Source organism: Paramormyrops kingsleyae, chromosome 5 (assembly GCF_048594095.1).
Source record: "Paramormyrops kingsleyae isolate MSU_618 chromosome 5, PKINGS_0.4, whole genome shotgun sequence".
In the NCBI taxonomy this organism is placed as follows: domain Eukaryota; kingdom Metazoa; phylum Chordata; class Actinopteri; order Osteoglossiformes; family Mormyridae; genus Paramormyrops; species Paramormyrops kingsleyae.
In genome coordinates, this window is record NC_132801.1 from 2,275,918 (window position 1) to 2,291,653 (window position 15,736).

General features: G+C 52.0%; 1 protein-coding gene and 1 non-coding gene across 3 annotated transcripts; both read left to right on the top strand.

Annotated features, from left to right (window-relative positions):
- The first annotated feature begins 904 nt into the window (after positions 1 to 904).
- On the top strand, positions 905 to 13,591 carry tnpo2b (transportin 2b). 2 transcript variants are annotated; one of them, XM_072711849.1, is made up of 25 exons: positions 906 to 1,114; positions 1,935 to 2,041; positions 2,485 to 2,560; positions 3,432 to 3,581; positions 3,945 to 4,051; positions 4,764 to 4,897; positions 5,125 to 5,206; positions 5,289 to 5,411; positions 5,504 to 5,622; positions 5,704 to 5,764; positions 6,987 to 7,176; positions 7,427 to 7,579; positions 7,834 to 8,059; positions 8,262 to 8,433; positions 9,217 to 9,303; positions 9,385 to 9,492; positions 9,578 to 9,736; positions 10,205 to 10,292; positions 10,373 to 10,471; positions 10,558 to 10,653; positions 11,605 to 11,680; positions 11,861 to 11,960; positions 12,052 to 12,126; positions 12,514 to 12,639; positions 13,458 to 13,591. In XM_072711849.1, the coding sequence occupies exons 2-24, from the start codon at positions 1,943 to 1,945 to the stop codon at positions 12,619 to 12,621; spliced, it is 2,688 nt and encodes an 895-aa protein (XP_072567950.1). In that variant the 5' UTR covers positions 906 to 1,114; positions 1,935 to 1,942; the 3' UTR covers positions 12,622 to 12,639; positions 13,458 to 13,591. The 2 variants fall into 2 exon arrangements, with proteins under 2 accessions (XP_072567949.1, XP_072567950.1); XM_072711848.1 differs by lacking the exons at positions 12,514 to 12,639; positions 13,458 to 13,591 and having other exon boundaries at positions 905 to 1,114; positions 12,052 to 12,507.
- On the top strand, positions 3,785 to 3,853 carry LOC140591014 (small nucleolar RNA SNORD41). Its single transcript, XR_011991900.1, has one exon. It is a non-coding gene; the product is annotated as a small nucleolar RNA SNORD41 (small nucleolar RNA).
- Positions 13,592 to 15,736: the final 2,145 nt, after the last annotated feature.

Sequence of the window (15,736 nt, forward strand, 5' to 3'; positions counted from 1 at the left end):
AGAGGACTGGAGAAGACAATAATACTTGGAAAAGCTGAAGGGAAAAGGATTCATTCATCACAACAACGAACATGGCCACACCCAACAGGTGTGTCAGAATGTTTAGTCATTCAGACACACTTGATTCCCAGTGCCAAACTAGGATGCAGTTTGTTGCCATGAGAAGCCCGAAGATCTGGACAACTGTAAATACACGACAAAAAGCATATATTTGTACAAAAGGGCAGACTCAACACTTCAATGGTGGGGTTTCCACCTCTACTATGCATGTGAAGGTGATTAGTTGTCATTGTTGACACGCCACAGCACACAACAACAATAATATGTGTCCTCTGCATGTAACCAATATGTGACATCATGACACAGCAGGGGGCAGCTAATTCAGTGCTTGGGCAGCAGTGTTGGGGGCCGTACCTTGCTCAGGGTATCACAGTGGTACTTTGCTGGTCATTGATTTGAACCAACAATCTTTCAATAACATGTAGGCTTCCCTAAGCAGAAGCCCACGACTGCACCATGTCCTCCCCATGATATACCCAAGGGGGGCGGGGTGTGGCTCAGTGGGTGAGGACTGCAATCAAAATGTCCCCAGTTCCTGTACCTGGCACAGTGATTTCATCACTGGTCCCTAACCCCCACTGCTCCAAGGACTGGCTGAGCCTGCCTTCTGAGTTGTATGTTGCTTTAGACACAAGGGTCTGATAAATCATACAGTTTTCCTCTCATGGTTGAAATCCAAAAAATTATGCTGTAAATAATCTCTCAAATGCCCAGTGTTCATGTGGCCTGAAAGCCCGCCAGTGTTGATGGGACGTAATTAACTCGTTTGTAGTTCTATGAGAACTATGAAAACTACAGAACTCTAGCGGAAAACGTCAGAGGAAATTGGAACGGAAGACGATATGGCTCAAAAACAACTATCGCGCTCAAACGCGCGCATCCCTGTAAAGTGGACAAGGACTGCAAACGAAAGTAGAGTGAGAAAGCAGGAGGAGTGGCAGTGGCTGCAAGAAGCAGAGTGTTTATTGCAAAATAAGTATCGCTGCGGTCCTCAGGCGTGTTTGTTTCTAGCTGATACCTTTCGACGAAAAGATTAAGGATTCGTTTGGAGAAGGTAACCGCCGCTAAAAGAAAGCAGAGGGGATGGCGGCTTTAGCTGGTCGCTGCGATGCGCTGGGCAGCCACCTTCGGGCTTTCGGGAAGGGCTGTTAATTTACCCTGTGGGACTTGTTCTGTGGAGACGCACGGCCGCCGTTGTTTTTCGATGATGACTTGAGGGTTGTCCTGCTGAAGCGGGCGAACAGCCCGTCAACTAAGCCCAAAGCGGAGCCGATGCGGCCTAGCTACGCGGCGGAGCCGGGGACTAGCGTGAATTCTAAGGCAGCCCTAAGGGATCTCCAGCCAGCGTGTGGGCTTTGATTGTACCGTTAATCACTGTGAGTGTTTAAGGGGTATTGGTGCCGTCAGCGTAATGGTAGAAAAGTCACAGATCTACTAGTGCTTCCAACGTGAGAACGTTAGCGCATAGATAGGTGGGTGGCCGGGAAGACTTCGGCCACTGACGGGGGGGGGGGGGGGTCAGCCAGCGAGGATGCGTGACACTGTCTCAGAGATGGATCTGAAGCGCAGGTTTCTGTCGGATCACCGTCCTTGGCTAGACATGGAAAGTACACAGATGGGGCCGAGAACGTGTGGACAGCCTGTGCGGTCCCAGAGTCCCGGTCACACGGGCCGCCCGCATCGCGTGGCCCGGCCTCTTTAATACCCGCTCGCAGGTAGCTGTCCCACCGCAGGGCGTGTTCATTCCGTTCGCTGTTCTTTTGATGCTTGTAGACAGTTAAGGAGCTTTTTAAAAGCTCGGTGGAGCTGAAGATGGATGAATGGAGGGGTGGATGACACTGTTCTTTTTCTGTGGTGGTGTGTTTGCTTGACAGTGTCTGCGATGGAGTGGCATCCGGACGAGCAGGGACTTCGCCAGGTTCTTCAACTCTTGAAGGATTCGCAGTCTCCGAACACAGCAACGCAGAGGGCTGTGCAGGAAGTATCCTCTCCATCGCTCACAGGAGGCATGCGGCTGCGGCTGGTGCAGCTGGAGCGGAGGCTGTGGGAGATGACCAAGAGGGGCTGATTTTTTTGTTTTCCATAACAGAGCTCCATGACCCTTTGTTAAGCTTCCGTGAGAGTTTAAGTGCATCAGCTGTGATCTAGTTACTCGACACTGAAGGGTCTGCTTTGCTGAGCCTTAACGCCAGTAATCTGACCACAGCTTTGGTCTCGCTCGCTGCTGTTCCAGACTCAGCACATTTTTGCTCCCTTCTCTCTCCAAGGCTGCATCCCGAATGCTGTTCTGTCTTGGAATGAGCTGGTCTTTAAGTGTCAGTCTGCTGGAGTCAGGGGGTGGGGGGGTGGGGCTGGGGGCGGGGGGTGCTGTTTTGTTGCCTGTTTTTCTTCCTCCCCCTTTTTTGTCCTTAATGATATTTCCAGAAACTGGAGCAGCTGAACCAGTATCCTGACTTTAATAATTATCTCATATTTGTCCTAACAAGCCTGAAATCTGAAGGTATGGATGTACAACAACATAAAATTATTGTGTTTGATTGGCTTGTGGCGTGGAACAGGTGACTTGTGACCAACTGAATGATGGTGTTTGCAATGCATACTTGCTAAGATAAAGCAGTCCCTTTCTTAGAAAAAAAAAATAATAAAATACTTTGATGCTTTTATTTCAACAAATAGTTCAGAAGATGCAAAGGTTCATGAACAAATATGGTGACCGTATATTGTGTATAAGATGGAATTATCTATACCAAAATGTTTCATTGGTATGTTTCACCCATGCCAAATGTGTACAGAATATCTTGGTATTATTGTTGCCTGGAGAAGAGTTAAGGAGAATTGACATGTTTGTCTGACAGATTGTTGTAGGAAAGCCACAATCAACTTTTTTCCCATTGACCATTTTGGTGAGCCGTGTTGACCTCATTCTGCACGGCCACTGACCGCTGTGGTAGAAGGTGTCAGGTTAAAGCGTGGAGTGTGCAGGCAGATCATCAGTGGCTGTTTTACAAGGAGAAAACCAGTACAATTTTGCGCTGTCCTGTTAGCTTGGAGAGAGGACGTGGGAACGGTGCCCATTAGCTTCGCATGTGCAGAAGCGAAAATACACTCGAGGTGCTAAGATGTCTCCATTAGTAAGTTCCAGCATTTTGAACAGCGCTCCCTGGCTCATTCCAGAGTCTTCCGTCTTAAAGCTCTGTGTATGTTCCTGAAGTAACGTAAGAGGAAGTCCTGAGCTCTCAATTGCGGCATCAGTGATCTGGTTTTATTTCCATCCTGTGAAGCTCCTTGTGGCTTTTGCTCTAACAATGGCCGTCTAAAGTTTCAGCACCCGCTGCGTCTCTGGCATCCTTTCACCCCCCCACCCCCCCCAGATGAGCCCACTCGCTCTCTCAGCGGCCTGATCCTGAAGAACAACGTAAAGGCCCACTACCAGAACCTTCCGCAGGCCGTGGCTGACTTCATCAAGCAGGAGTGCCTGAACAACATCGGGGACCCTTCGCCCCTCATCCGGGCCACCATCGGTGAGGGCGTGCCGGGGGGGTGCCCATCTCTCGTTTTCCACACCGGCAAAATCAGCATTTTTCTGAATAATAAACTGGAAACTGCTTAACGTCGTTCCTTGTGGAACGCTCTGTATAGTGGTCGATAATCAGCTTGTGGCATCGCTCGTGTTTGAGCAGTGCCCCCCCATCCTCGCCTCCCGTACTCCCCTGGCCCCTCGTCTCTGGAGGTGATGTGCTCTGTTCCTGCTGATGGGCAATGATGGTGTTTGTATTCATACTGCCTGATCCAGAGACTCCACACATATCCTCTGTCAAGTTCACCTGCCTCTGCAGATCTTTCAGAATCTACCATCTGCTACCTCTGCCCCCCCCCCCCCCCAGGGATCCTCATCACGACCATCGCCTCCAAGGGGGAGCTTCAGATGTGGCCTGAGCTTCTCCCACAGCTGTGTAACCTGCTTAACTCTGAGGACTACAATACGTGTGAGGTCAGTCCCTCTGTTTGCTCGGCCTGTTCCTAGATGCGATGGACCAGGTGGTCTGTAATACTAGATGAATTGGTACTGTCTGATCCAGAGCTTGTTATGGACCTTTCTGCCATTCATTCCCTTTGTCTGCCCCCTCCCAGAGCTTGTTATGGACCTTTCTGCCATTGATTCCCTTTGTCTGGCCCCTCCCAGAGCTTGTTATGGACCTTTCTGCCATTGATTCCCTTTGTCTGGCCCCTCCCAGAGCTTGTTATGGACCTTTCTGCCATTGATTCCCTTTGTCTGGCCCCTCCCAGAGCTTGTTATGGACCTTTCTGCCATTGATTCCATTTGTCTGGCCCCTCCCAGAGCTTGTTATGGACCTTTCTGCCATTGATTCCCTTTGTCTGGCCCCTCCCAGAGCTTGTTATGCACCTTTCTGCCATTGATTCCCTTTGTCTGGCCCCTCCCAGAGCTTGTTATGCACCTTTCTGCCATTGATTCCCTTTGTCTGGCCCCTCCCAGAGCTTGTTATGGACCTTTCTGCCATTGATTCCCTTTGTCTGGCCCCTCCCAGAGCTTGTTATGCACCTTTCTGCCATTGATTCCCTTTGTCTGGCCCCTCCCAGAGCTTGTTATGCACCTTTCTGCCATTGATTCCCTTTGTCTGGCCCCTCCCAGCGCTTGTTATGGACCTTTCTGCCATTGATTCCCTTTGTCTGGCCCCTCCCAGGGCTCGTTCGGTGCCCTGCAGAAAATCTGTGAGGACTCTTCGGAGCTGCTGGACAGTGAAGCCCTGGACCGACCCTTAAACATCATGATCCCCAAGTTCCTGCAGTTCTTCAAACATTGTAGCCCCAAGATCAGGTGAGCCCCCACCCCGCCACACCTTCCAGAGGGTGACACTTCTGCGAGCCGTTTTATCGGTGTGCACAGAATTTCGGTTTTCACCAAAGCAAGATGCAAGTTATAAATCTGATAAAACAAAGTACAGTGCAGACTCGTGTTATTAGACAGGGTGTGATGTCTGTCAGAGTTCCAAAGGGATTCTTGTGTCACTGCATTTCGCAAATGTGCGAACTCTGCACGTCCAGGTCCCACGCCATCGCCTGCGTGAACCAGTTCATCATCAGCCGAGCTCAGGCACTGATGGACAACATCGACACTTTTATTGAGGTGGGACACCCCCTACACCCCCGCCCCGGATTGGGTTGACCCAGCCCTGCCCATGTGACCCTAACCCCACCTTGCCCCGCAGAGCCTGTTTGCTCTGGCAGCAGACGAGGACTCCGAGGTGAGGAAGAACGTGTGCCGAGCCCTGGTGATGCTGCTGGAGGTCCGCATCGACAGACTTATCCCCCACATGCACAGCATCGTACAGGTGGGGCTCCGCCATAGGCCCGTCGTGCCGTCAGTCAGAGCCCCCAGCCAATCCTGTGCAGCCCATCCATTAACCCCCCCCCCTCCCCCCAGTACATGCTGCAGCGCACGCAGGACCCGGATGAGAACGTGGCCCTGGAAGCCTGCGAGTTCTGGCTCACCCTGGCGGAGCAGCCCATCTGCAAGGAGGTGCTGTCCAGCCACCTCCTCCAGTGAGTCCCCCCCCCCTTTACGGTTAGCAGCCTCTGGCTATGTACCCCCATCTCCACTGATCATCCCCCTTGCCTGTGCAGGCTGATCCCCATTCTGGTGAACGGGATGAAGTACTCGGAGATCGACATCATCCTCTTAAAGGTGAGTCCGCACCCCCCACCCCCCCGCACTTCCGTCTCTGTCCTCTACCAGTTTGCTCTCCCTCTCACTCTCTTTCCCCTGTCTAACTCACTCACTGCCCACTATCCCGCTCTCTCTCTCTCCTTCACTCCCCTCTCTCTCCTTCTCCCTCTCTTTCTCCATCCCTCCCTCAATGCCAATCAAACCTCTTTCCTGGTGTGAAATGTCAGCCAGTTATCACCGGCATCTCAGGAACTTAGATTAATTCACGGGTTCGACAGGCAGTTTTCTGTATTTTATGATACTGATGAACAGAAATACCCGCTTTTTTGGGGCAAAAGGTGGCTTTCTGTCTGTTTCTACATTGCCATTCTTTCTTTGTACCTCTCGCTTACCTTGTTTCTACCAACATAATTCTCATATTTTCACGGCAAAGGAACCACAGGAAAGTGGCCTCAGAATGAGGCACCGTAACGTCAGTGAAAGTCGGACGGGCTGTCACGTCCAAACCTTCCGTACCCGGAAAATTCAATCCATAACAGATATAGTTAGTCTAATCACGGCGGTGCAGGGGGTATAGCAACTTGCCAGCTTATTAGCGGAATAAGGTTACGGCATTTTTTTTTTATTCTGTGAAAAACGAAAGATTCTGCTGGTCAGATTTAATAAAGTATAAATATGTCACAGATCGAATATATATTGTGGTGACATGAGGTGGACTGCAGAGTTAAAAGTGTTTTGTTGCGCAATCCTTGAAAGGACACTGGTAAAATAGCTTGTGAGAATGAACTTACTCACACAGAGGGGGGAGAAATATGGCCTTTTAAGGAGACAAAAGTGGATACAGGCAATAGAGACAAGCCATACTCTGAAAACCTTTTTTTTCTGGTTCGGCAGCTTAGAAAAACTTCATCATAAACATAAACATAATCTGAAAGAGATCAAAATAGATACAAACAAACAAACAGAATGCATATGAGCCTTTTCTTTATTCTGGCTTCCACCTATGTAACATTGCCATTCCAGTCTTTTTGGAAACTGCTAGAAATGCAGGTATATTCTCAAAAGGCACCAAGTGAGATCCAGCCCAGTACCAGTACCGGCTCCATGATGGTGGAAACAAGGAGCCCGTCTCTCTGCCAGCCTCCCTCCCTCCCCTCCGCCCTCTGTCCCTTCTGTGTCCCCAGGTGCCTCTCCCCATTCCCCACACCCCAGTCTCTAAAAGAGCATGTCCCTTTTCCAGGGAGACGTGGAGGAGGATGACACGGTGCCCGACAGCGAACAGGACATCAAGCCCCGCTTCCACAAGTCGCGCACCGTCACGCTGCAGCACGAGGGCGGCGGGGGTGGGGGTGGCGGCGGCGGCGAGGAGGGTGAGGATATTGACGAGGACGAGGACGATGACGATGACACGCTGTCCGACTGGAACCTCAGTGAGTGTCCCTGAGCGAGCGGGCGTTTCAGAAGAGGGGGTGCTGATGTGGAGGTCGTCTCGGAGAGGGCAGGCGTCCTCCCGTAAGGCCGCTCCGTTTTCATCTGGGGTCTCAAGGGGACCTGCTTTTTAATCACCATGGTGACGTGCTTGTCAATGGAAGATGGAGAAGCACTGGCAGGGGTCTCCCGAAAGCCCCACCTGAGCCAGGGGTGTTCCCCTGTCTCACAGAGAGTTCTGCCCCCCCGCAGGGAAGTGCTCAGCGGCTGCCCTGGACGTCCTGGCCAATGTGTTCCGGGAGGAGCTGCTGCCCCATTTGCTGCCTCTTCTCAAGGGGCTCCTCTTTCACCCCGACTGGGTCATCAAGGAGTCCGGCATCCTGGTGCTTGGGGCCATCGCAGAAGGTCAGGCTTGGCCCCGTGGCCTGTCTCTGTCACATCACGCGTTGCTCAGAATGGATCGCCACGTGGAATGACTTTTTTAGGATATGTGATCATGTTGGGCCCTGCTGTTGTACTGTTTAGCTGGGGTCTCCCCCAGTATTGCTGAGCAGCTGATAATGGAGATGGTGATAATGACCCCCCCCCCCGGGCTGCATGCAGGGCATGGTGCCGTTCCTGCCTGTAGGGTCACCCCACACTCTGCTCCTCTTTGCCAGGCTGCATGCAGGGCATGGTGCCCTACCTGCCCGAGCTCATCCCGCACCTCATCCAGTGCCTGTGTGATAAGAAGGCCCTGGTGCGCTCCATCGCCTGCTGGACCCTCAGCCGCTACGCCCACTGGGTGGTCAGCCAGCCGCCCGACTCCTACCTCAAGCCGCTCATGACGGAGCTGCTCAAGAGGATCCTGGACGGGAACAAGAGGGTGCAGGAGGCGGCTTGCAGGTCTGTGGACGTTCATCCGAGGGCCTCAGCACCTCCCCGGTGTTTGTCTGTTAAACACCCTCCTTGACCTAACCAGCAGACCTCATTTTAAGCTGCCTAACCTGGTTACTGGTTAACCATTTGTGAACGCATGGTGTGTCAATTAGCATTTTTGCCGAGATGTCCGGCTCACGGTGGGCCGCCTTCCACCCCTCCCCCCCAGCGCGTTCGCCACCTTGGAGGAGGAGGCCTGCACCGAGCTGGTCCCCTACCTCAGCTTTATCCTGGACACGCTGGTCTTTGCCTTCGGGAAGTACCAGCACAAGAACCTGCTCATCCTGTATGACGCCATCGGCACGCTCGCCGACTCCGTGGGCCACCACCTGAACCAAGCGGTGAGTCGCCCGCTGAGCATGCTGGGAAGGTGCCCTGCCTGTCCACAGCTGGAGTCTGAAATATTATTGGTGTGGGTGTTTGTTTAGCGAACACTTTCACTGTTAATTATCGGTCTTAGCTGGGCTATTGAAATGTTGCGTTTTCTTGAGATCTTAGTCATTCCAAAAGCTGGCTGTATCAGATTTACTTTAAAACTGAAGTGTCACATTTTTTCCCGTGTTTTAAAAAACTCCCAGTTCCTCCCACGTCATGCTGCATTGCATGTCATGTAATGTCATGGAGCATTACTCGTCAAGTAGTCTTACTCATGGTGTTATGTAGCGTTGCTCATCAGGTAGCATTACTTTTCATGTGGCGTTACACGCTATGTAGGATTACTCGGTGTAGTGTTGCTTGTCATGTTGTTACTTATTGAGTTGGGTTACTCATGTAACATCACGTAGCATTGATCATCATGTAGCATTACTCTGCGTAGGGTTATGTAGCATTGATCATCACGTAGCATTACTCTGCGTAGGGTTATGTAGCATTGATCATCATGTAGCATTACTCTGCGTAGGGTTATGTAGCATTGATCATCATGTAGCATTACTCTGCGTAGGGTTATGTAGCATTGATCATCACGTAGCATTACTCTGCGTAGGGTTATGTAGCATTGATCATCATGTAGCATTACTCTGCGTAGGGTTATGTAGCATTGACCATCATGTAGCATTACAGCCTTATGTAGCTTCCTAAGGCCATAGCTAGGTGTCAGTGTCATGTTCCCCCCCCTTCCCCAGGAGTACATCCAGAAGCTGATGCCCCCTTTAATCCAGAAATGGAATGAGCTGAAAGATGAAGACAAGGACCTGTTTCCCCTGCTGGAGGTGAGCCTCCGGTGGCTTGTCCCTGGGCAGTGACTGTGCCTCAGGCTGTACTGTCCTTCACTGCTGTCTGTCTCTCCCTAGTGTCTGTCCTCGGTGGCTACAGCCTTGCAGAGTGGCTTCCTACCCTACTGCGAGCCGGTGTACCAGCGCTGCGTCACCCTGGTGCAGAAGACTCTCGCCCAGGCCATGGTGTGGGACGGTCTTAGTCGCTCACTCTCTGCTACAGCCCTTTTTGTGAGGTCCTGACATGAAGTGCATGCGTGTGTCATCACAGATGTATGTCCAGCACCCAGACCAGTATGAGGCCCCCGACAAAGACTTCATGATCGTAGCTCTGGACCTGCTGAGTGGGCTGGCTGAGGGCCTGGGGGGGCACGTGGAACAGCTGGTGGCCCGGAGCAACATCATGACACTGCTCTTCCAGTGCATGCAGGTGGGACTGGCAGGGGGTGCAAGGTGTAGGCAGAGCTCTCTCATCTATCAGGGTCATCACAGTCGCCCCTGTCTTTACAGGGATGCCGATTTATTGCCGATGGTGTGAAATGTTATTCTGTTATCAGATGGATGCCTCTTTATTGCAGACGGTCACAGGTTTTCCGGAATATTCTGTCTTCACGGTGTGCCTCTTTGTTGCATATTGTGTCAGGTATCAGGAGTATTGTGTCATCACAGTGACGCCTCTTTCCTGTAGATGGTGTTAGATGTTCTTGAATATTCTGCCGTGATGGCAAGGCCCGTTCTATTGCAGATAGTCTCAGGACATTTGCATCATTCAGTCGCCACGTGCTGCCTTTGTACTGGGGCAGCATTCCATTCGCATCTTTGTAGATGTTGGGGAGACACCGTGTGGTTTGTGGTGGGTTCAGTACCAGGACCCTAAATGCACCCCCCCTGCTCCCAGGACACCATGCCGGAGGTGAGACAGAGCTCCTTTGCGCTGCTTGGTGACCTAACCAAGGCCTGCTTCCCTCACGTCAAGCCCTGCATTGGTGAGTCTCTCACGGGGCCCCACCCCCACCCCGCCCCCCTCGCTTTAAGCCTCCATCCTCCTTGCTCTCTGTCCCTCTAGCGGAGTTCATGCCAATTCTTGGAACCAACCTGAACCCAGAGTTCATCTCCGTGTGCAATAACGCCACCTGGGCCATTGGTGAGATCTGCATGCAGATGGGTGAGTATTTCTGCCAGTGTCCCCATGGTGCATAGACCACTGTGACCTCAGTGTCCCTTCATCTCTTCATGGTCCCTCTGTTGAAGGTGCTGAGATGCAACCCTACGTGGGCCTGGTCCTCAACAACCTGGTAGAGATCATCAATAGGCCCAACACGCCCAAGACTCTCTTGGAGAACACAGGTATGGCTCCTCAGCCGGGCGTCTCGCATCGGGGCCCAAATTTCTTGCTCCTACCTGTGGGATCTTTATTGCGACGTGGAAACCAGTTTCAGTTCAGTGCCTCATAGGCCGCTTTTCCACCGCACAAAGTACGCTACTTTTGCTACGGTACTTTCGGTACTTTCGCTTTTCCATTGACTTCCGGTCGAGTACCAGTACCGAAAGTGCCAAACCAGCTGGGGTACTTCGGTACTTTGGGGTGGGACTTACAAACGTATTTGCTGTCGATTGGTTATGCAAATAGCCTGCCGCTGAAACACAAAATACACACAGCGAATAGCGAGAAACTAAATAAAAAGCAGTAGAAACAAAAATATGAAAAAACTCAAACGGAAGGATGGACAAACGAGGAAACACAGGCTTTAATCGCCATATGGTCGGATGAACAGATCCAGCGGGACTTGGATGACACGACTCGGAATAAAAAAGTATTTGCCGTAATAGCAAGCCGCTTGGAAGAAATGGGACACACGCAAAACACCGAACAATGCCGCTTGAAGATCAAAAAACTTAAGCAGGACTACAGGAAAGTGAAGGATCATAATAACATGTTTGAATTCAGCGAAAGAAATACCGCGTCGCGCTTTGTGATGATGTCAGTCAGGGGCATTCACTGATGATATCATTTGGCGCCGGTACCAGATTTTACGCCAGTGGAAAACCGACACAAGTACCATACTTTTGGTACTTTATGGAAGTACCGAAAGTACGGTACCTGGTGCGGTGGAAAAGCACCCATAGAACCCTACTCACTCTACAGACTGGCCACTCTTATGATGACATCCATTGACATTCGAAATTTGACCCAAGCTTTCAGGATATCTGAGGCTTTGAATGTGTCCTGGGGGCGACTCTGTGTGGCAGGAACTAGCTCTGACATTTTTGTCCCTCTTCCCTGTGGCTTCGCTGCAGCCATCACTATTGGTCGGTTGGGGTACGTGTGTCCACAGGAGGTGGCACCCATGTTGCAGCAGTTCATCCGACCTTGGTGAGCATCTCTCTGGCCCTGTTGTCTTTGTGCCTTAAGGATTGCATTTGAACTTTGACCCTAAGCCATTCTCTCATATTTGTGGTTGGCCTCCACACAAGTGTGCGAGATGGCTTGTGGGGTCTGCATGTGTCAGCCGGTGTAAAAACCTCTACATCTCCCCCCCCCCCCCCCCCCAAGGTGCACGTCCTTACGGAACATCCGGGACAACGAGGAGAAAGACTCAGCCTTCCGGGGGATCTGTGTGATGATTGGCGTGAATCCCGGGGGCGTCATCCAGGTGCCGACCCGTCTGTCCCTCTCTGTCGGCACCAGGGGGGCTCACTGCCACCCCCTCCCCAATGTCTGTTCCTGTCTCTTCTTTCATGCAGGACTTCATCTTCTTCTGTGATGCTGTGGCATCCTGGGTGAGCCCCAAGGAGGACCTGAGAGACATGTTCTGTAAGGTAACCCCATGCAGGTGCCCCGCCTCCATCCCACTCGCTACCCACCCCATGCCAGTGATGACCTACATTCAGACATTCGAATCCGAATCCATCATGAGGACTCCTGTGCTCTGACGGTGTGGGAGGGGTGCGTGAGCTGAGCGGGTGTCCAAACGGCTGTTTGCCTCTCCGAAGCCAGTAGGGCGCCCCCTCCAGGCCTGGGCCTGTTCCTGGGTGATGTGGAAGCGCAGTGCGGGGTTGATTGTTACCAAGACGTATGTCTGGTCTGGGTGAAGCTGGAGATGCAGCCGGACCGGATTGGGGGGGGCACCCTGTTGGCAGGCTCTGTTGTGTGGGTACAAAAACACACCTGACGCTAGTCTGCCCCCCTCCCCCCCCGCCTTGCAGATCCTCCACGGTTTCAAGGACCAAGTGGGCGAGGACAACTGGCACCAGTTCTCGGAGCAGTTCCCCCCCCTGCTGAAGGAGCGGCTGTCCGCCTGCTACGGCGTGTAGCCCCCCAGGGCACGTCAGGTACCTGCGTTAAACGGCACGCTGGGCCATGGGGAGGGGCTCAGTCCAGGCAGGGCGCGCTGTCATTGGACGTCTGCAGGGAAGGGTTAGGGGTGGAGCTACCTGCATGGTGGTCACGTGGGAAGCTGGCCAATCAGCATCCTTCAGAAGGGGGGAATCACGTGACTTTGGGCCTGAGGCTGCACACAGATCGCTTTGTGTAAGCAGTTAAGCTCCATTCACAAGAGGGAGCCAAGTTTCACAGGAAAACACGACCCATCAAATGATGAGCTGCCCTGGCTCCTTGTTTCATGTTGTTTTAACATGAAGCACTTTGTAATTGCTTGGCGCTGCCCCAACAGAATCGACATGCTAGCAGTGTGGCTGTGCAGTTACCGTACTCCCAGTGAGCAGAGCAGACTCCTCATTTAGGCACCGATACGAGGCGTATCACCACAGCCACTGTCAGTATGATATCCCATGTTTGTTTACTGCATTGTAAAATGTTTAAGCGATCAGAGGAACATCAGCTATTACATTCATTGATTTTGCAGCAACGGCAGTCATTTTAAGAAAGCAGTGTCAGTCAGTCCCTCGAGCAGTTGGGGGTTAAGGGCCCCGCTCAGGGGCCCCACGGTGACATCACCCTGCCTGCGCTGGCATTTGAACCAGCAACATTCTGATCACAAGCACAGTTCTAACTGACAGAGCAGCGGCCATTACTGAGAATTGCAGTCACGTGTGATGCATGTTCATAGTTTTATCTGCTGGAAGTGGTGCTCGGCAAATCTGAGGGGCTGGGGCCTCTGATCTGTCCCCTCTGCCCCCTCCTCCTGCAGGTGTCCTGAAGGGGGGGTTGCTGGGAAGTCGTCCGTCTCCATGTATTGCACTGCCCCGGTCGTGGGGGAGCGGGACCCCTGCAGCCGGCTCCACCAGACGGACCCCACCCCCATGTGTCTGTGATGAAGGGGGGGAGGGAGGGTGGGGGGATGGGGGGGATGGCCTCTGGATCAAACCTGAAGTAAAAAACACAGCGATACGTATTTATCGGGCACGGTTAATGTGAGTGAAGGGTGACGATGGAGGTGCGCTTGTTCACCGCCCCAGCGCTCAGCTGCACCTCCTCCCTCCTGTCGGCTTTCGTTTGCTATCGCGGGGTAGATGTGGAGGGCAGGGATGTGGAGCCCCCCCCCCCGCCTTTGTCACTGTGCACCTGCAATGGGTGGGATCTCTAAAAATACTGATTTCACCACGTACCCCACAAAAAGGGAGGTCGGTGGCTGACCTTGGGGGAGGGAGGGGGGTGGTCCCTTTAACTGTGTAAGAATTCATAGTTGGGGGGGGGGGGGGGGGGGTTCAGTGGTCCTGTGATCCTCCTTCCACAATATCGACGCCTTTCTTTGGGATCTCAGGAATCATTCTGGCGTGATTCTTTAATGGGGGGGGGGGGCGTAACTGCAGGGAGCTCAGAGCGTGGTGGTCGCGTGTGGTGCCCGTCGCGTGCATGTAGCTGTTTGCAGTGTGCGGATCGCTGTAGCGGTGGGGGAGGGGCTCTAGCCGAAGGCAGTGTCTCGTCTTATTTACACGTCTGCCCTGGGTGATCGCTGTTGCCCTTTTGGGTGCGAGGTCGCGCTCAGAGACTCTGGCACACGGCTCGTACTGTTGACAGCCCATTAGCTGCTGCTGCTATATTTGATTAAGTTTGATGCAATAAGGATCCCAAATAGGAGACGGAGCTTGGAGCTTGGGGGACATGCGTGTCTGGGACTGGACCTGGACCCCTACCGGCTCTTACCCGTCTGCCTTTAAAATGCCGCTGGGAAGCATTGCAGAGGAGATCTGCAAGGTCTGCTCTCTTTTCAGGCCTGCGGGGTATCCTGCCCGGTCCTGGTGTTTCCTACTTAAAAGGCAGTGTGGCACCGCCCGCCCCCCCCCTCAGACGCTACCCCTGCTTTCATATCATACATTTGTGTGCCTGTTTAATTCGAGGTAGCCCCAGACTGTTAGAATAGCCCACCTGACCCGTTTTAGAGGATTGGTCAGTCTGGCTGGCAGGTTGCCCCCCCCCCCCACCTACATAATCGCCTCGCTTTGTGTGTTTGTTGGCATCGCCCATGAATCCCCTGGGGGGGGGTCAGAGACCCTCCCCCCACACCCCCACCGTAATCTTTCTGCTCCCCATCTGTGATTCGGTGCCTCGGTCAGGTGACGTGCTCTCCTGCGGGACGTCAGGTAACGACTGGCAGCTTCCTCGTGTTGGCGCGGGACCCGGAAAATGCCTCCGAGTCTGCAGGGAAGCCGCCAGTCTCCCCAGTGCGCTGAGGGTGTCAGGCGGTCTTGGCCGCCTGCCGATTGGCGTTGGCATGGTGGTTTGTCATTTCTAGTTAAAGTGCACAGAAATGGAACATTTTGCCTTGATGATTTGCTGTTCAATCACATTTGTAAAAGCCCCTTTTGGGGTTTTTGAAGACAACTGTTCATGCCTGTAATTAATAATTAGGGTGCCGTATCTTGATGAGTTGTTTATGTGCAAAAGCTGCCCGCTGATTGGCTGCTGGCTGTCTGAGTTTGCACATGTCATTGGTCCTCGACCTCTGCGCGGCGTTCCGCAAGACTGTGATCTTAGTAGTGATTAAATCTGTCTCCAAATATGGGCAATCTCTGTTCTTCAGTATTACTCTGTTCTCATTTTTTTTTTTTTACCTGAGATGTTTATTTAATTTTTTTTTTTATTTATTTTGGCTTTGTTTTACATAGTTCTTTTTCTGTTTTATTTTTGCACGGATATGTGCAAATTTCTTTCTAGACTTTAAAAGTTTTTTTTTTTATGATTATTTTTCTTTTTGTTTTAAAGAATTTTTCCATTTCGTTATTTTATAGCGGACCATTAAATCCAGTCACCTTAACATTAACGGGATGTATGTATGTATGTATGTGTCTTTACTATGGAAATTGAGCAGTGTGGGGACCGGGGGAGGATACGTAGGCAACTTGCGGTTTTGTTTTTCAAGCTCGTCTTTGTAGAATGAACTTGATGTTTTCTTTTCTGAACTGTGGCACAGGTGAGACATTGTGCATCAAACTGACCACTTTCTATTTTTCTTTTGTGAATGGAAAA